Source organism: Dermacentor albipictus, chromosome 5, assembly GCF_038994185.2.
Source record: "Dermacentor albipictus isolate Rhodes 1998 colony chromosome 5, USDA_Dalb.pri_finalv2, whole genome shotgun sequence".
Classification (NCBI taxonomy): domain Eukaryota; kingdom Metazoa; phylum Arthropoda; class Arachnida; order Ixodida; family Ixodidae; genus Dermacentor; species Dermacentor albipictus.
Genome location: NC_091825.1, coordinates 124,982,605 through 125,003,600, shown reverse-complemented (window position 1 = coordinate 125,003,600; position 20,996 = coordinate 124,982,605). Strand labels below are relative to the sequence as shown.

Below are 20,996 nucleotides of genomic sequence, written 5' to 3'. Positions count from 1 at the left end.
GTAATCAGGGGCAATCTGTTGACGCTAACTCCGCCGTAAGTATTGCAGCTTTGGTCTTATGTAAGGTCTCAGGTTATCGAGCAAAAAAATTATAATAATAATCGCATTTTAGACAAAGATGGCGGCTAGAAACGGCGGAAGTACCTTTGTGTGACGTATTATATTTATTATCTTATAGGACACACTCAACTGCTTTTGCTGAGCAGAATTATGACGTCGTTATGGGGCTAGTTACAGCAAGGCTTTGATACAACCGTCAAATTGTACGTGCTGTTCTCCTTGAAACCACTGTAAAACACGTGGCTAGAGCAAGTTCACCATGCCAACCAATGCACTGGTTCACTCTGGTAAACAAGAATTGAAAAGGTTAGCTTGATATTTTTTCATTGTGTCGTGCATGAATTAGACCCAATATAATGCTTCGCTATCCTTGTGACTCAAAAACTTTCAGGCACAAGCACTAATGTAAGCAAACAAGAAACAGCCCCACAAGTTTTGTCTGCTCTCCGTACAGACCCCTTATAGCAACATAGTTAACATCCCACGCATTTTAAGCTAACTTAACGGGCATGAGGAACCAATACGATATATAGTACCGCTTGAGGTGCTCCTTGGCATTTGATTTTGGTCAACTAGATGCCCGCCGTTAGACTGTGTCTCATACCTGTTTCTTGATACCGTCGGGCCCTGTTCATTTCAGTTATTCATAATTATCACCATCACAATTTTCTACGTCGTCGTCTTCATTACCATCATTCTATTTCACGTTCACTGCAGAACAAAGGCGGTCTCCGCGATCTCCAGTTACCCTTCTACCACGTCAGCAGGCTCGATCTCATACCTACAAAATTGTTAGAACACATCACACCCCTCAATTTTATATTTCCTTTACTGCGTCTTGCGTTCCTTGACTAACATTCTATCACCTTAGTAGACTACCAGTTAGTTATCTGCTCCAAGCAATGCACGACATCGTTTGGTTTGGCTCCGACACGTATCCGACGTGTCCCTCTTCGTCTCAACTAGAGTACCAGCTACACAACCACTTGCTCTCTAATCGACACTGTCTTTCACTTGTCGCTTAAACTTTACGCCAACCATTTCGTGTTCTAAAGCTCGTTGGTCCTTGCTATCCTATCACGTTTTCTTGTCATCGTCGTGTTAACGCATGTCACCATACGTTAGCACCGCTGGAATGCACCAACCTTATACTTCTTTCAAACGATCTTGAAGATATTCAACTTATTTCACTCTAATTGATTCCTTCGTACGCTAAAATATCTGCTAGTTATTTGCGTTGCTGCCCTTGTGTTTCTTTTGTTTGCGATGGGGTCGTAATTTCCTTCGACGAATGCTTGCCACCCGCGCCTTCTGCGAAAGACGGCGGCGAAAGAGTAGGTTGCATAACCGCCACGCGACCCGCTTTCTTTTTGTAATCACTCTGAAAGGCGCGTTCGGTCGTAGCGGACAAAATTGGGTTTTTCTCTTTTCAGGTAGCACGCAGTACGACTCCTGCAAATTTCGCCATCGATACCCGCTTCTTTGCCCTTTCAGTTTCACAGCATGAACACGTATCGCTGGAAACAAAAAAAGAGGCCATCTGACATATAGTCGTTTGTAAGAAGAAACCGCCATCTAAATTGGTGCGGACGCGGAGTCGCTTGCACAGCGAAATGTCATCTCGCTGTTTTGAAGACACCGCCTTCGCTCAGCGTTTCTCCTTAAGTGCACAGAAAAGAAGGGAGCCACGTAAGATGCACACGTGCCTGGCTCAAATTCCGATCGCTCGCTTCCCCCAATATTTCCTTATGCAAACATTCTCTGTGTAACGGGCATATCGCGGTGCGTAACAAGAGAGAACCGACAAATGCTAGAAGCTCTGAACTTCGAAATCGCGCGCACGCAGTTGCGGCGTCACCCTCACGCGCAGCATTGCAACACACGTGGCATTTTAAATTTAAATTGTGGGGTTTTACGCGCCAAAAACCACGATTTCAGTGTGAGGCAAGCCGTAGTATAGAGGACTGGCGGATTATATTTTTACCACCTAGAGTTCTTTAACGTGCGCCTAAATTTAAGTGCGCGGGTTTCTTTGTTTTTTGCATTTTTTGCATTTTGCCCCCCATCGAAATGTGGCCGCCATGGCCGGTATTCGATCCCGTGACCTCGTGCTTAGCAGCGCAACACCAAAGTAATCACCTATGTATGGTGATTGTGGTCGGCAAGTGAAATCACTGCATTAGACGCACATGAGGTTAGACGGTACCTAAGCTATCTCTTCTGTAGGTCGAACTTGATGCTCATTGATGACAACTTGTTTACTAAAGGAAAATTTACTTGATCCTATGTCGATGTAGCTATGTCGATGTACCTATGTTGATGGATCTCAAATATCCCATTACTGCCTCCCCTTACTCCTTTCCCGTGCAGTGTATAGGGTGGGACACCGGATGTTAGTCGTCGGCTTATTACCCTTGCCTGTCACATATCATCCATCTATCTCCCTTTTCGAAAATTTTTAAATGAGAGTCGCGTCATGTTTATAGTTTTCGTTCGTCTCACGTGTAAGATATCGTCTCAAGTGCGAATCCCGCATCTTCCTAAGTCAATTCCAGCTGCTTCAATGTTTGCAGAAAGCACCGTCTAAGAGAATTATTGATGTGTGGGCACGTTTCTTTTTTGTGCTGTGTTTTTGTTTTGTTTTATAATTATTGATGTCTGTGGTATCATTCTTTATCACGTCGACTGGTGTTTAATGCGGCACCATAACAGAGTATTATGTTGAGCTGTATAAGTAAATATTGCTTCCGTAAAAGCAAGGCCGCCAATCTCTCCGCGACAGGAGCCGTAAGCCAGTAAATCTGCAAAAACAAAAGTTCGCCCCGACGGGGCCAGTTTTTCTCAACCGCTACACCGGTCGCATTAATCGTTTGTCGGCAAAGGGTCCAAGCGCATTCTGAAAGAACGAAAGATTCAGCATATCATGTTTCGAAAACATCTCCCGTTCTAAAATGGCTGAAACACGATATAACATAAAGCTTTACGTCACACCGACTGATCGGCCCTGAGCTTTCGGCCATGAGTTGAAAACAAGATAAACGTTCCGACTTCGGTTTCTCTACCGGCGATAGATTCTTGTCCGCCAACTGATTGCAAATAACATTTCTTTATTCTCGCACTTTGCCACACTAAACTGTTTTAGCGTGGCTCTTGAGCATTATTTTAATAATAAAGCAATTTACCCCTGTGGAAAAAAGGCTGGTATCGGAGGTTTAAACTGTTTCCCGTATCATTAAACCAATGAACAAAAAAGGAAGGAAGGAAGGAAAATCGATCAATCAATCAATCAATCAATCAATCAATCAGTATGAGTGAATGGGACAGAGATCTTCTATAATTCTAATCCTGGCGTAGTGAAAAGACGGCACACGAAAGCTGCGCACGTCTCCAATCTCGAAGATCTGGTATCAGAGGTGTGAACTGTTTCTGATATCGTCAAAACAAACAAATGAGGTAAAAAAAGAATGGGTGAACGAATAAATGATTACTGCAAATAATTCGTTAATTAATTAAATAATAAATGAGTCGATCGAGAGAAACGAATGGGGCAGGCCGATCTGCTAAACTTTCAGTCACGGTATATTGAAAAAAAAAGGAGGACCTAGAACATCTGCATATGTCCCCGTCGCTTTCTCTCGAGTCCCCAGTAATTATTCACGTTCGATATCCCGCACCAAACAGCCCTGCTGGTATGCGTTTCTTCAACTTCATCTCCATGGAAACAGGCTAAAACAAATTAATCAATGGGCTATATATCTCCCCCAGCAACGTGGTCCGAATGTCGCACAAATGCGGTTATGCAGATCAGCCATGTTCGTCCGAACATGTTTTTTTTCTTTCTTAGGGCAGATAAAGGTCACGTATGTAACGTGCCTGCCAAATCCGGACAATTTCTTATCCCGTAAGAATAACACGAAGTTTACCGTCCCTTCAACCGACCGGTCGTATTTTTTCTTTCTTATCAGTTTTTCGCGTCACGTATCCCATTTTAATCAGGCAAGTGCGCTTGTCAGGGGTCTTCCCGTCTCATTAGGACAACGAGCCCTTGAGCTTTCCGTAAGAATCGAATGAAAATCAGGCTACCGTTAAGGTCCACTAAGTATTGTAGACCATTCTTACACTCTGACGACCACACTGTCGGCGTCAAATCAAACGCGAACAGCGGAGCGCGAGGCCCAAGCATAAGTGAACGTGTACTGCGTGCCGTCCAGTCATCGGGGGCCGTTTACAGGCGCGCACGTCCGATTTGGCCTCACCGCACTCGTGTGGGAGTCAAGCGGCCAAACGCGCTTGGTACACCCGCGCCGGACACTGTCGCGGCTTCCAGCGAGTTGGCAGAATGAATGAATTGAATGAAACGAATGAACGCAAGTCGACCGATTGAAATGATGAATGCGGCGCGCAAGCGGCAAACCACATGAGCCCATCTATCTCTGACGATGACGGTGCAAGCCGCACCACGCGCACCGCGCCGAAAGCACGTGTGGTTTCTGCAAACCATGCGTCGATATACCCGCCGTAAACTGCAACTGCAGAACATAACAAATAATACACGTGCATATAGCATGCACGCGTCACACGATTTACGCTGCAGGGAAAACTTTCATATATAAGCAAAAAGCAAACAAAAAGCAAGTTCCGCCAAAATAACTAATATGATAAGGAAAATACCGAAGAGTTGCAATACGCTGTCCCTTTTGCAAAATTCAAGCGCCACCTGTTTGATCATGATAAGCAGTGATATTCAAGCAGTAAGAATCAATTAAATGCGGGAGACCGCGTAAATATCATGTTGGAACTGTTATTACGCACCCGTCCATGGCAGCAAATCCTTATGCCATATTTATTATCAGTGTAAGCCGCTTACCAACGGCAAACGGCTCTTACGAACGAGGAACTTAGTGGATTCGGCCCCTAGTTTGTATCCATAAGCTGTGTGCGCTTTTCCTTTTCCTCATTTTCTTTCTTCTTTTTTAATCGAAAGTGTCCCTGCCCCTTAAGTTGCTATTTTCGGCAGCAAACAAGTACGCTTTCGTGTGTGTGTGTGTGTGTGTGTGTGTGTGTGTGTGTGTGTGTGTGTGTGTGCGTGTGCGTGTGCGTGTGTGTGTGCGTGTGCGTGTGCGTGTGCGTGTGCGTGTGCGTGTGCGTGTGTGTGTGTGTGTGTGTGTGCGTGTGTGTGTGCGTGTGCGTGTGCGTGTGTGTGTGTGTGTGTGTGTGTGTGTGTGCGTGTGCGTGTTTGTGTGTGTGTGCGTGTGTGTGTGTGTGTATGTGTGTGTGTGTGTGTGTGTGTGCGTGCGTGTGTGTGCGTGCTTGCGTGTGCGCGCGTGTGCGTGCGCGTGTGTGTGTGTGTGTGTGTGTGTGTGTGTGTGTGTGTGTGCGTGCGTGCGTGCGTGTGTGTGCGTGCTTGCGTGTGCGCGTGTGCGTGCGTGCGTGTGTGTGTGTGTGTGTGTGTGTGTGTGTGTGTGCGTGTGTGTGTGTGCGTGCTTGCGTGTGCGCGTGTGCGTGCGTGCGTGCGTGCGTGTGCCTTTAGAAACAAGACTGTCATCTGTCATTTCTCCTTGCCGCCATGTTACGAACGAATTGGGGTCTCGGTACAGTTCTCAACGAACGCCATTAAGCGGGAACTTATCAAATCGTCCTGTCTTCAGCGTTTTCCCCGCCTTGCGGCAAGTGCGTTGAAACGGGACACTCGTTTTACAGCGCACAGCTGCACCTCCAGACGCGCGCTTCCGTTGCGCCCTTTCGCTGTCGTCCCCGCAATTCTTCGTTTCGATCGCGCAAACGTCCGGCAACGCATCGTCTGTTTCGCGCTTGTCGATTATATTCGCCCGCGCCCCAGTCGCCTCACGTTGATTGTACGTCTCCCACAAGAACACTCGCCCCCAGTGGCCTCGCACTTCACCGCGTGCCCGTCGTAATTGATCCCCCGGCAGCGTTATTGCGATGTTTATTTTGTTAGCTGTCGGTCGTGTATCTCCGCACACTTGCTTCGACCGATGAAAACACGTATCTTTCTTTTTTTAATTCCCGCTTACCAAGACTTAAGACGCCCCCTTTGTTTTATGCTTTTGTTCTTGGCTGTTGTTGCGACAGGTGCAAACAGAGAGGAACCAACGACCCAGAAGTGGACGAACGAGGCGTCCGTCAGCGAAAAATAATAATAATAATAAAACGAGCAAAGCAAACGAAACGACCGAGTGCGGTGGCACCTGTCACCATTGCCGTCTTCCATTTCACCCGAAAATCGTGTACTCGTTTACTCTACCGTGTCTCGCAAAAGCTCTCGGTTTCCTTCTTTCTTTATTATTTTGCTTTCATCTGCAAGATGGATGCTAAAAGTAAGGCCTTCCGGAAACCCGCGCATCCATGAGCTAAATTTAAAAACAGACTTGTTATTGTAATTTTTTTCTATTTCCTTTTTCGTTCCGTTTCTTTTGTTTCTATTCTGAGCGACAAGAAAACGCCCACCGTATATCCGCTTCCACCCACACCCGTACTTTCATCGAGCGAATGTCCCGTCGCTTTTCCTTCGACGTTCATTTTAGTGTCCGTTCTTTTTTTTTCTTTTTTTAAGTTGCATCCAGCAAAGCGTCCACCGAGATGACGGTTATGTTTCGAGTGTCTCCGCTGCTTTTGACACCGAACGTAGGCCCGTTGCTGCCTTTCCCTACGGGACGCCGAATAAAGTTCGCGCGTCTAAATGTGGGCTTTGTTTGCGCGTGAGAGATGCGAAACAACGCCAGGAAAGCAAAACGAAAAAAAAAATAACGACAGAACAGGAAAGAGCGTTTCTCGCAACTCGGTTTGTGCGCTCGCCGCCGCTTTCGCGATGCACTGCGCTGGAGAGGCAGATTTGTTTCTGTACGCCTACGTGTTTGCGTGAGTTCTTCTCGCCGCTGTGTGAATAGTGCCTTTCCCAACGTCTCGCTTTCGCAACCTCCTGTCCATGATGTCCATATCTTTCTTTTGTTTCGTTTTCTGTTTCTCTATCTCGCTCTCTCTTGCTGCAAATAAAGCGTTTCTCAAGACCATTCTTTCCCAGCATCGAAAATTATGGGATGTGATGGCTACATGTCTGCGATGCGAATACCGACGGGCATCGATGCTAAAAGTTTTTTTAACGTAGCGTTAAAACACGGCGGTCGTCGGCGAAGTCACGTCACTCAGATATCACCATTCGCGTCTCGTATTCTTAAACGTACAGCATCACCTGAACTGTTAGAGAGAGAGAGAGAGAGAGAGAAGGATACATAGAAAGGCAAGGAGGTTAACCAGAGGCAGTTCCGGTTGGCTACCCTGCACGGGAGGAAGGACTTCATATTCTATCAGCCCCCCAAATTTCCAGAACCCCGTTTTAGGTGAAACCCTTGTCACCAACCTCGCTATCGAACTTCCTGAGTAAGTTATCTATAGCGGTATAACGTGGAGAGAGCATTAGCGAAAATGTCTATAAATAACTTTCCTCTTTGAGAAGTATCCGTTTTTCTGAAAGACTTCCCTATTTGAATATCTCATATGACACATATTCCACATATCCAGTTATGTCATACGGACAAACTTACTTTATATGTCTTCTTATATATGAATATTTGGTATGTGGCACATATGGCACTCGATAGAGCTTTTTGTCTTGTATACGAGAGCTGGTTTCCAACGGGTATATATTGAGTGCGCGAAAAAGTACTCCTGGCTTCAGTCAGATCAACGCCAGTTTTTTACTTATGTCGGCTCACTTAACGCCACCAAGAACTATGCCTGATTGCAATTACTGTTACGACTCACGATTGCGCTTTCTTAAAGAGAAGAAAACATTAGTAAAACAATTAACACTTGCAATAGCAAGTGGAAACAGGAACGTTAATTTTATTTTCACATTGATTGTTCCTGAACGTCTGAGTTCCACTGTAGTTGCATCACTGTATTGTGATGCAAAACACTTGTGAATATCCTGCATGTAACAGCAATAGCTTATGCTTTGTAGCTAATTCATCCTAACTCGTTTTGATGCTCATTCAGTGCAAGTGCAATGCGACCTAAGAAGTAGATTGGTTTTGGGCGCATGGGCTACAAACATGATGTAGTATTCTACTTCTACTGTCCTTGCTAAATTACCCGTAACCAACAAGCATCTCTCATGACTGCGTATAATGAACGGTAAGAGTTTAGCTTGATAACGATATGTAATGGCTCATATTGAAGCACTAAATTCTTTACTCGTATGGAAAACATTTATTACCAAAGCAATGGTCACGAACCGGTTCACAATATAAATCAACGCATATTGCATATCTTGAACAAAATTTTTCTGTGTCCTCCTCAAAAAGAGATGCACTTGATTACTTAACAAAGGAAAATTGCATACCTTTAGCACATCTGAAGACGACAGAGCCGATAACTAGTGATCAATGACGAGGCAAGAGTAAGTAGCGAAACCAAACAATACCATTATTATAACCGTCAGGTTGCGTAATACTGCACCGCAGTGCTCTTAGAACATTTATTTTCCATTTTTCAGTCTTCTGCGTAATTTTGCTTCCCGCAACCAATACTGAACGCGCATGCCAGATGTATGTTGTCAGATGCATGCAAATTTAGCAATAGTTATCTGGGACAATTTATATGTGTGCTGAGATAAGCACAGAGCGTTAATTAAGAACACGCTATCACCAAGGGCAGCTATACGGTAAACGCGCCGCGCAATCTAGCGAATTCGGGCCAAACACGCGCGTCAGGTCAGCGCCTGCTTGTCTCATCGACTAACGCTGCAAGAACGAGAGGTGGCCCTGGCCTGCCTGCCTGCCTGCCTGCCTGCCTGCTATGCTGGTGCTCGACAACTTGATTGACAATAATGCATAGTTGTAGGCTAGCAAAGCGGTTGAGCTAAACTGGTTAACCTCCCTGCCTTTCCTTCTTCATTTTTTCCTTCCTTCCTTGCAGCTTACTTGTCATCATTTGCCCATCCAGCGCGACGTTTGTTTAACGGCCATGCTCAACGAGTCGTATTTGTTTAGAACCCACAACACTGAAATGATGTGCTTGAAATGGAGTGCGGGTTAGCTTCGCCGTAGAAAACAGAGGCATTAACACCATCACTTATTTTACCACACCTAAGACACCCTTCACGCCGGCATAGAAAATTCCCTCAGTGCGGACCGCAGCTCGTGGAGCAAGAAATTTTCTCTAAGCATTTATATCAAGTTAACCTCAATGAAGTTCTGATGTAACAAAATAATATCCACTAGGGCCACGACTTGAAATGTTAGGCGTAGAAAACACAGACCACTTGTGTTTCTGTTTCCCTCACCTCACTTTAAAAACCAAGAATCGTTGCCCATTCTCTCAGCTTTACGCAGCCGCTGCGGGCTTTTCTCACTTATGCCTTTTCATTGTGGCCTAAAGTCGCCGAACCTTACCCCAACTGAAGCTGCAAAATACACTACTATATGGTCCTCGCGCGCGAGCCCGTGAAACGTGACTCTCCAGTATATACGCCCATACGCTTATGAAAGACAGCCGCTCCTCCCCAAACCCCAATTGGAAGCATGACTTCAGAAGTGGAAGCTCTGGTCACTTTCAACGAAGAGACGTCCCCCGTAATCAAAGACGACGCGTGAGGGGGACATTCCAGTCAAAGGCGTGCTCTCGGACAAAGGCGCAGGTCGGCTTCGTAAGCTGACTCCGCAAGCGCGGTTATTCTTTGTTTTTTTATTGCATCCTCCTTTTTAATTCTTTTTTTTTCGATAGCCTATTTTGAAAACTTATTTCTACATATATAGCTTGCTAGACTCCTTTGACATCACTCACTTTCATGCCGCGCTCTCGTCTCCTCGCCATTCGACCATCCAAGAAACCTTATAAACAGGTGTCACATGGGTGATATTTGACAGAGAGTTTACGTAGCCCCTTTCACTTATTGAGCTGATGTTTATGTATATATATATATATATATATATATATATATATATATATATATATATATATATATATATATATATATATATATATATATATATATATATATATATATATATATATATATATATATAGGAGCGTGACAAGGGTCAAGAAGCTGGTCACATACACCGTATCCGGTTAAAATAAGCTGTGTGTGTGTGTGTGTGAAATGTTTTGTGCTACCAAGAGTGACGGAAGTGCGTACAAGCAACAGTGTCAAATGATTTTCAGCGAGGAAACTCCAATGCAAAACGTCGTCCACTCAAGGATGCTTGGGCCATGCGTTTTCAATGCAGAAGCTGAAATTTCCCGCCTCAACATTAGCACAAAAATGTAAAACACATAAGATACAGGATGCACCATTTGAAAGTGTTTCGACTTTTTTTGTTTCGATAAATACTGAGAGGGCTGTTTTTAAAGGGAACGAAACTACGGTAGAAGAATTGTAATTATGGCAGTCAATTACACAAGCGAAATATGACAGTACTGTGCTTTCACCTGCTTTCTCGTCTCTGGCGTAAGTTGCGGTAAAGTAAGTGACGTTTTAAACATGTATTCGTAAACTTCAGCAACGAAGCGCGTTTCTTGTGAAGAAGTGATAGATAGGGGAATTCACGAGCAGTTGTCAAACTGAGTACGCGGAAAACATTCAGCGTGAGATACCAGCGCTGTCTCCTCCGGCACAGGCCAACCACCACATTAATTGCATTGTCAGGCACGTCGAGTACAATAATGTTTGCATGCTAGGCAAACCACTTTTTAGCACAATTTTTGTAATTTCCGCGTGTTTATTACAAGTTTCATTTCGCATTGTGTTTCCGTTGTACGTTGGCATGTTGATGCGAAAGCATCACATGGCAGATTGAGTGAAGAAGCCGGCGTCTGTAGCAGCGAAACGGCACCTAAATTCCCATTGGCTGCTACGCTGCGTCACGTGCGCGCCTCGACGGAGCAGAACGGGCGAAAGGGGACACCTGCTGCCACAATAGGTTTCGCGTAAGGGGAGAGGGCATCGAGGCGACGCCACGTCAACCTCGCTCCCGCAAGCCTGTGTTTTTCGCGCGTACCTTGTCCGCGCAAGCTTTCGCCTACGTTCTAACTTCGCATTGGTAATCGCTATAAAGAAATTAATGTATAAAACGAACAGAATAAATTCGAAAAATAAATACGTTGGCGGTAGTGAGTTTCGAACTCTTCGACCCCACGCTGAGAAGCCGAGTGTCTTACCCACGGGTCAAAACGAGCGCCTCCCAGAGAGCAGCCCTGCGTACTCTGCTTTATGACGTCATGCTACTTGGACCGAAATTTGAGCGGCTAAGCCTGGCGTGACGAAAACGGTGACGTCAAAATCACCGCGGCTTACTCGGAAGTCGACACATTAGATTCCATGAGATCGCAGTCCCCATGAGGTGGCAGTCGGGTAAGGTAGCATGACGTCACTGACCTAAGTGCAGCGGCCTTGTGCTGTCTAGGAGGCGTGGGCCAAGCTTCTCAACGCGCTCGCTTGCCCGTGAGAAGTTCATAACTCGAAGGATCGCTCAGCGGCGTTCAATTGGACATTAATGCTTTCGTATTCACAACTCATAAGAAATGCTTAGGTGCGCTCCAATTTTTTTTTTTTTACTGCCTTCCAAAGGGACATCTCTGTCTATAAAAACAACCAGTGGGATCAAAGCAAGAAAATATTGAGCCTTGACACATCTCAACTGAAACGAATTAATTCTTTAGTCATTAGCGTCTTCTTTTTTTCTTCGGCAACTAATGATCAGCGGGGGCTTACGTCAGTAAAACCGCGTTACGCACAAATAGGAGTAAAAAATAAGCATGCTAGTTATTTGCGTTTGGCAACTGTTGCAAGATATGCCTTGCAACAGTTGATGCGAAGCCAGTCAGTAGATGCCCATCTAGTATTTCCTTGGGTATTTGTGGCATAATCATGTGCATTTAGCAGTTGCTGCTCTAAATTCTGAAATTGCAACAGGGTTCCTAAAAGTGATTATTCAGAAAGGGAATGTCCGGATTCTCGTAAACTCAGCAAGTGATTTGTGCCTTTCTCTCGATATCCAACGGACGCTGTTGAGGACGTTGCTTTTTCAGAAAATGTTTTCTTTGTCTTTCCTTTCGGATTGTTTCTTGTCTGATTTATATTCGGCAGAACTTCGAACGCGCCTTACATCCCAATGGGCTGCAGTGTACGTTTGCGGTCCACATTCACCACTGCGTACCATAACCGCGTGATTCGGGTTCTGACGCTCGATTGTAACCTGCGCCTAGCTTGGAATTGAAACTTACTAATACTTGAGCTATTTCGCACCATTCCTGACGCACTTATCCACGATTGCTTTTCGCAGCTTTCTGCCTGGGACAAGGTCAATGTGGGCTGTACGTACGAGCACTGCAAATAAGGCCCCATTGACCTGCTTCAAATTCAAGGTATGGCTCTTCTGTGAAACACGGTTGTCAGATGGAGAAAATAATTTTTGTTTCATTTTTCCCTCGTATTTATGTAAAGCGATTATTCGCGTTCTTCGCTTACTGAGCCTGCGTCTAACATGATGACGTGCCGATAACGTCATTGAGACTACAATGTTTATCACAGTGTGGTTTCCAGGAACACATGATATATATATATATATATATATATATATATATATATATATATATATATATATATATATATATATATATATATATATATATATATATATATATATATATATATATATATATATATATATATATATATATACACAGAACGCCGCCGTTTCTACTGACGGGTGTAAGTGTCTTCAACAAGCGCTGAAAAAGGCCACTTACATCAGCTATATCGACTACTTGTCGTGGGCCGTAAGGCCCGAAGTGTTTTAGACGTTAAGTTTCATTTAGCAGCAATGAGAGGTCCTATATATCTGTTCATTTAACAGCTGGTGCAAAATCGTTAAATAAGAGTAAGAGTTATAGATGAGAAGCAAGCACAACACCAAAACCAACTTGCCTGCATTCGTCTACAATGAAAAAGGAGCAAGTACGTAGAGCACATTCCATGCTACGAAGACATCAGAAACGCGTATATATGACGTGCCGCGATTATGCTTCGTCCTCAGGTGTGCTTCGATGTCGCTACCTGAGCGCAGCCGTCCTCCATGCTAGGAAGCCTTCATACAAAGTTCACATCATATAGTTCCTGGCTTCAGATCATCCCCCACTCCCGTTTCATTGGATATGCCATGCGAATACAGGCGTGCGCACAGACGTAGTTACGTGTTCACCTGGGCAATATATTGAAATAAAAGAAAGAACCTTGGATGAGCAAGTCCATTTAGGTAAGACAATCACAAACGCCCCGCTAATAATTAGATGTGAAGTCACCAGACGTTCTCACGGATGTAAAAGACCGATGTTCGAAAGGCAATAGCGACACTTCCATGTTCGGTCAACATAGCACATGCTGACAGCACTGCTTTGTTGGTGAGTTATATTTTATTGAACTGGAAACGTTCTAGAATCATATACGTGCAGATAAGTGTATTGAAGGTACTCCAAACTCATCTACTCCCTGCGAATCGCTACAACTCAATGAGCTCGCCGCAAGAAAAAAAGAAAACAGCGCGTCTAAACCAGTTTTCACAGTCTAGTTCTGCTGCTTTTGACCATTGAAGCCCGCAAAATACCGTGTTATACAAAAGAGAAAGCGTACCAGACACAGGAATCATTTATTGCACTGAAAAACTGCCGACAATTTTCAAGCGTTGTTCAATAAGAATTCTGGTCACCCGTTCTAACCCGGAAAACTAGCCGATGTTTTCTGCAAAACCAGATCCCATTTGTGACTGCATTTTACATATTGACTCTGTTTTCGTTCACATATGTCATTTTTCTGCCTGAGTTTATTCACTTTCCCCTTTTGTTTTGCTCACGTCATAGACTCTTCCAGACGATTGTCATCACTGAATCAGTCCAGCATCCCAAACACCGTATCACAACGTAAGTTGTCTTTCCCTCACTAAGGAAGTGCTTGCAGCGCAGCACGCCTTACAGGACGCAATTCCTAATGGGGATTTCGGTTTTTTCGCGCCCCTTCAGCCTAACGAAGAAGCACAATTTTCATACTCATCTACTGCGAACGCAAAACTTAAGGCACTGTAGTCTGAATAATGCTTTCGAAGAAGGTGACGGCTCATGCTCAAAGGAATCATCGGTGCCTTCAAGGATGCCAATTCGCTTCATATTTAGAGATAGCGCTTTCACTGACGTATTGTTTCCGAACAATTGCAATAGATCTTTGCATTTAGTTTTGCGGGGAATCTGCCAAGGCATCGAAACGCGTTTAGCAGCGACAAACAACAAATGTTACGGATCGTAGCAGGTGACTAGCACATGCAAAATTTCCCGAATTTGCCGGTTCGTGGATCCTATCTCGTTTCGCTTCACGTCTGGCAGCTCACTTTCGAAAATACACACAATAAACGAACAAGCTCTTTCCGAGGCGGACTGTCACACCTACCATCTCGTGATTTCTCGAGTCTTCCTCGACGATAACGCGTTTGGAACTTCGCGGTATCAACAGCGCCACCGTACGGGATTCGGCTCGCCTGCCCGTACCGCGCGGAAACTTACGGCGTACGAACGGGAACCCAACCTCTACGCACCGAAAGGTGCTAGCTTTCGCCCCGCACAAACGAGAATGCGTCACAATGCGCGCGTAACAGGCTTTTCAAAAAGCGGACAGGTTGAGTACTGTGTACTTACAAATCTTTTTTGGGGAAATCCAAGTCGGCCAGAGTCGACGTGCTCCAGAAAATCGCCCAGAGAACAAACCGTCGTCCAGAGAGACTCGCCATCTCGCCATACCAGACGGCCGCTTTTTACTCTCGGCACCAGGCGCGCGCACCTCGCACTCTCGACGCCAGGCTTCTCGACGCGCGAGCAGCAGGCCGGCCACCCGCTCCGGCCGCGACGGCGCCGTGGCGCTAGCGGACGTGTTCTTTTTTTTCTGCTGGGCGCGAAGCTGCTTCTCGATATCGCCGCCAGATGTGAGCACTAACCAGGCTCGAGTCAAAGGAAACAAAGGCAAGGCGCCAACTAAAGAAATCGTTAACCTCGGTCCCGTTACCGCACTTTTTTTTATCTTCATGCGCATGTGGATGGTAGAAGTAATCGCATTAACAGCCGCCGAGCCGATTACACGGTGGCGGATAAGTTTTATTATGACGCGAGAAAACCATAAAATCAGGCCGCAGGGCTTCCTTCTGTGCTGATCTATGGTATTGAACCGAAAAACGTATACCTATGTTTCATTAGCTGTTCTTATGCAAAGGGTCACTCAAATCCCAATTTTCGCCACGTTGAGCATGAGTCTGTTTTAGCCTCGCAGACTAAACACGTGCGACCTTGTCATTTTCTAAACGCCGTTCTCAAAGTTTTCAGTATTCCCCAATCAAGAAGTCTGCGCAATTAGGATGGACATATTGACCGCAGTTTTGTTTCTGTCGGTCACCTTGATCGAACGTTTCTTTTTGAATCCAAGAAAATAATTTTTTAGATAAGCGTACTTGTGATTCCTACGCTGTTCATGCAACAGACAGCAAAGTGGGAGTTCCAAGGTAAACGCGTTAGCTTAACTTTTAATGCTGCAGCAGTAGGTTAGCCAGCTATAGTACAATTGACGTGTTTTGCGAACAGCACCTCGAAACGCTGCGCAATCGCAATGCATTTTACTGCATTTGCCAATTATACTTCGCGAGTGAAAGTCACCTGTTACTGTTGACCACCTATAAATAGTGGGTGACAACGTACGAATGAATCGGCAAATACACCGCTGAGAAGCTCAGGGAACTTGTCTTGGTCGACAAGCCAGCCGCGTTAATCAATTGCGTTCGCCTGGTCAAGCAGCGTCACGGCGGAGGCTAACTTATTTCAACATCGTCGTCTCTTGGGGACTATCTTGAAGCGCGGAGCCACAGCGTGAAAGCGCAGTGTGGCTTTATTGGCGGAGCTCGCACTGAACTTCTAGGCTATACCTTGCTGAAGGAGGAGGAGGAAGAGGAGAAAATAAAGAGAGAAGGAAGGGATGTTAACCAGAAGTGCATCTGGTTGGCTACCCTACTCTGGGGGACGGGAAAGAGGGAATAGAAAGATAAGATAGAGAGAGGGGGGAGGAGGGGGAAAGCCGCGGTGAGCTCACGCACCCACGTGGAGGGCCTGAGCGAGTCAAAGGCGTTCACATAGGCCAGTCGCCCTCAAGAAAGACAAAATTGCCTTCGTAGCTTTGTGGGTCGACGAACGATGGGTACGGTCTTCAAGTAGCACCTGGCCAGACAACGGCCAATCGTCCAGATCCTTGGAGCATTTCCTTGAACTGGCCGACATCTCCTGTTTGTCACGCTGAAAGGCCGACGAGTGAGTGAGATATAATGGGAGAGTTATATATGACGCCTTGACAAGTCAATAACTCCCGCCATTTAGAAAAATGGCACGTCGTGGATTTCATTTTTCTTTAATATTGTATCTGTACTTATTTTCATTCCACCTGTTCATAAGAATTAGTGTGCATGAGGTAACATTGAAAGTGTTCTACATGTTAGTATTCCGATCATATAGGTAGAAATTTACTGGCTTGACCGCATGGACTGCGATTGCCATATCATATCGCCTCTTCATTCTTATTTAAAGAATTTATTAAAAAGGTATATTAAGAAGCCACCACAAAACTTTCGACACAGTGCAGCACGCGCATACGTACAGTTTGTTGAAAAATTGGGAATATTTGAAAAGTGGCTAAATTTTATAGTTGTAACTTTGATAACGACGCTGTTTTTGTCCAAGTGAGCCATATATGTATACTTTTTTTATTTTTCTCCATAGCTTTACTCATCCGTGTATCCCAAGTTCCCTCTTAGTATCGTGTTCTTGTGGTTCTTATGTATGCGTTTGTGGTCGCTGCGTTCCCGCCGTGTGTGCGGCAACATGAACATTTGAACGCTTGTGAACTGCTCAGAAACAATTGTTTTTTGTTGCGTGTATGTGAACTTTCTCGATGTTGTTACTATAGCCTTTTTCACTATTCTTCGTATGACAGGTTTTTTTTTTTTTTGTCTCATCATAAGGTGGCATAAGAGGAGTAAGTAGTTCTTGCCGTCAAACAGGCACTCACCATCACCTTACAATCAGTTAATAATAATTTAATAAATAAACCACTGGTCACCTGACACAACAACGAAACAACTGGTTTCGAAAATTTTATGGAGGCCTGCTTAATATTTCTCTCTCAGAAACTGGTGCGGTTATCAGTGCTTTCGGGCTGTGTATTATTTCCAGACGTCGCGTGCTCTGCGGCCGTTTTTTTTTTTCTTTCTTCAATAAAGAATGTACCGTCAATGCTTGGGGCTATAAGGCGCCGGCAAAACTAGGGAGCCTAAAGAGACGCGCCACCCATATTTATAGATGAAACCCATCAGGGGCCATGCTGTATACATCTCGGGGGCCACGGGCTTCCGACGTTTATTCAGAGGCTTCCGTTTATAGCGCACGTCATAGCGGGATGTACGCTCCTTGCCAATTACAAACACAAGAGCCTCTGAGAATCTCAACATTGCTGTGTCAGGCTGCTATGCTGTTTCAGCGTTTGGGCACTTACTCAACTCGCAATAATGTCACCTTCGTTGAAACGATAAATAAGAATTCTAGGGGATAGTTCACCCTCGTTCCTTACAAAATATCCTTGCGTCAGCAGCTTTTTAATGGATCCCGCAACACTTTTCAACAATACAGTTCTTTCTTTTCATCAAATCAAATCAGATCAAACATAATTTCTTTTTTCATTGACACAAAATAAATATAGGAGATAGAAAGCCGCGATGAACGGCTTGAGAAGTTTTCAACCTCCTGCAGCAGCTCTGGCAACATCGCAGCACAAGAAAACGTGAAAATCGTGCAAAGAAGCAAAATAATAAAACATTCATATAACTGATAGAAGCAAGAGTTACTGGAACAAGAATACAGAGCTTAATTACAACCAGAAACATGTTATATAAACCAGCATCAGTAGCCTCAGATGTCCGTGAAGAAAAAAAATGCATGATGAGGATAAAACCTATAATCAACGAACATAAACTAGAATCTGTTGTGCAAAATGTCCGCGAGAAAAGAAAAGAAACCCAGCGTGTATACACCAGAAAAGTCGCGGTTGTACATGAAACGTATGTTGTGCAAAATGTCCGCTAGAAAAAAGCAACACGCATGTATACCTCAGAAAAGTCCCAGTGGTACTTGAAACTTATAGAGACAAAAATAACAGGAAATGCAAGTGTACAGTCTACACAACAATCCATTACAAAATAAATAAATGGGCTCATCTGACACGCCCCTTAGGGGAACTAGACCACAGACCCGTAGCCATTAAGAAAGTCCTAAGCCCACGGCCAACAAATGCATTACAAATTCGAGCGCTATAGTCCCTCTGATGATTTTCGGAAGAGGGCAATATTGTTGGAAATAATTTATTGCAGTTTATATTCCTTTCTGTGCCCATAATCACTCGAATTGCTGTGGCCTGATTTTGTATTTTGTTTGTTTAATGTATACAGCTCACTTTACGCTCTATGGTGTCTTATGTTATTTGTACTTATTTTATGTGAAATAACTTTACCGTTCTAATGTGTTTTAAGCTATCTCTTCTGCATTTATGTGAAATAAATATATTTTGAAATTTATTCTTGATGTGGTTTGTGTGATGAACTGTTTCAGTGTACTTACGTCACCTAAATATCTTTTTTAAATCTTTGCAACCATTATTTTGTTAACTTCCGGCTTGTTATGTCATATTTAGTATATTCTTATTCTATGAGAAAAGAAGTAGTTGGTGCAACCTAAGGGCAACAACATCACCTAAATACCATGCATTCAAAAAATTATTTAAAAATGCCCGGCATTCTACTTGTGAAATATCAAGACGAGTGCGTCACAGTCGTTCAACAAGGGATGGTAGATTAATTTTTAACAAACTCGAAACAGTATCTTGAACGACGACACGTCGGGACCATTCACAATTCTGTCCTTCGTGTTTTACAGCTTAAATTATTACGCTCTAATTTCGCCATTTCATATAGCAGGACGATTTATTTATTCATTTATTTATTTATTTGTCAATTATTTGACTTTACATCTTCTGGTTTATACATATAACCGCTCTTTAGGCGATCATAATCACCGAACTCATCCAGTAACACAGAGTGCCATATTTCTGGGTAAGTTGTTTTTTTCTCGCAGTACAGGCAGGCTTGCAGCCTGCCTGTACATTACGTTCTGTTTGTTTGCTTGTTGGTTTGTTTGTTCTCTTCCTTTTTCTCTTTCTTTCTTTCTTTCTTTCTTTCTTGCATTCTTAATTTTCACTCTCTCTTCTTTCTCTCCTTTCTGTGCGTTTAATAAGCTGTTGCATCCTGTCGGATGTAGCTAGAGTCGACTGTCTTGTTGGTCGGCGGAGCATTGTCCTACTAGTAGCGTAACAATGACATGAACGCAAAAGAAAGAAACCATATCGGATTGCTCTGACGACTCTTGACACCTACTGGTTAAAATAACCAGCAATAAAAAAAAGTAGCACACAGCAAAGGTGATACTGCGTTTATGCTTCCGTCGCTCCGTGACCTGCAATAGATGTATCGGTACCGGATCACGTCCGTTTTCGGGAAGGCTAATCAAATGAAGCTGGTTTTCACTGCGTGACTGACTGATAAACGCGTGATTGGCGGCACATTCTTGTTTACCTGTATCCTGTGTCCATTCCCCGCGCTTTGTCGCTCAGCGAAGCGCGTTCCAATTCAATAAGCACGCATTCGTGCCTCGTGCCACCTGAGACCTCCTTCTGTAAAAGGATAAGCAGCAACCATTTATTTCTAGGACGCTCCCAGAGCAGCTTCACAGTGACAGGGATTTCAGGAAAGCTTATGTAACGCGAGCGAACGTCTCAACTCTAAAGCCCTGGATTTGTACTGCGCTGAGAAAAAATGGCGTTTGCGGCAGATGTTTGTACCAAAATGACCTGACTACATAGAACGTATATAGTTTGTTTGCCACGTAAACAAATTTTTCGTGGGCCCTTTAGGATTTGAGTGGCAACTACGTCTTTATATAGGCATGTTATTTTATTATTATTAATCTATTTGTGAAATGCTATACTAGATTCTTGTCACATTTAACAGTAGATGCCTGTGTTCCCACTGTAGAACGCTGCAAATATCATAACGAGCGTCCCTTCGTCTTCGAACCCTGCCTTATAGTGGTCATTGTCTGCAGCCATAGGAGTTATCTTAAGGATCACCGAATGGGCTGAGAAGGTTCTATATGTTCAATAATCAGGGTTCAATTTCACAAAGCTTTTCGTACGTAAGCGCTATTAGTAATTAGTAGGAAGTTGGCGCTAATAGCATGCCCGATATCACTTTTGACAAATGTCTTCTCTTAGCAATAGTTTTAGCCCAATAAAAGAACGTAATTTTCTAAATTCTGGGGCAGCTTCTTAGGTGGTTGTGCAAGTGTCACATTTCTTATTACAGAACCTTTCTGTTCGCATAATTCAATATAGCCTTCATTCAGCAAGCAAGGAAGAGTGCTGGGCCGTCTCATTATAATTTACATCGTAACTACAAAGGTAGAGAGCTCAATACTTAGGCGTTGGTCGACGTGCCAGAGTATGTCACATGGTTACATCCTTTGCACTCATTCCGTGAGCTACGACGTTCCTTGCGAGCCGGTGGCAAAATCAATCTAGCGACATTGCTCCTCTGGCTTTTCAACGTTAAAAATACCGCGAGCATTGGTCTCTCCTGAGGTTTCTCCTTCAGGTAGGCCTGGCCTGACATCTGGTGGCAGGAAACAGATCGCCTTCCGCTACATTACGGACTCCAAGACTGTCGACGCAGCGCGCTAGCACGATTTCCCACTGGCTTTCTGCTCCAAGCGTACCCTTATGTAGGATGCCACGA

At 44.3% G+C, this 20,996-nt stretch overlaps 1 protein-coding gene across 1 annotated transcript in view; it reads right to left on the bottom strand.

The window, feature by feature from the left end:
* LOC135913958 (voltage-dependent calcium channel subunit alpha-2/delta-1-like) overlaps window positions 1-14,898 on the bottom strand; it is a 154,910-nt gene extending 140,012 nt beyond the window's left edge. Inside the window, exon 1 of the mRNA XM_070538859.1 lies at window positions 14,764-14,898. Within this exon, the coding sequence (XP_070394960.1) occupies window positions 14,764-14,855 (92 nt within the window). The 5' untranslated portion in view covers window positions 14,856-14,898. The remainder of the gene's footprint in view (window positions 1-14,763) is intronic.
* Window positions 14,899-20,996: the final 6,098 nt, after the last annotated feature.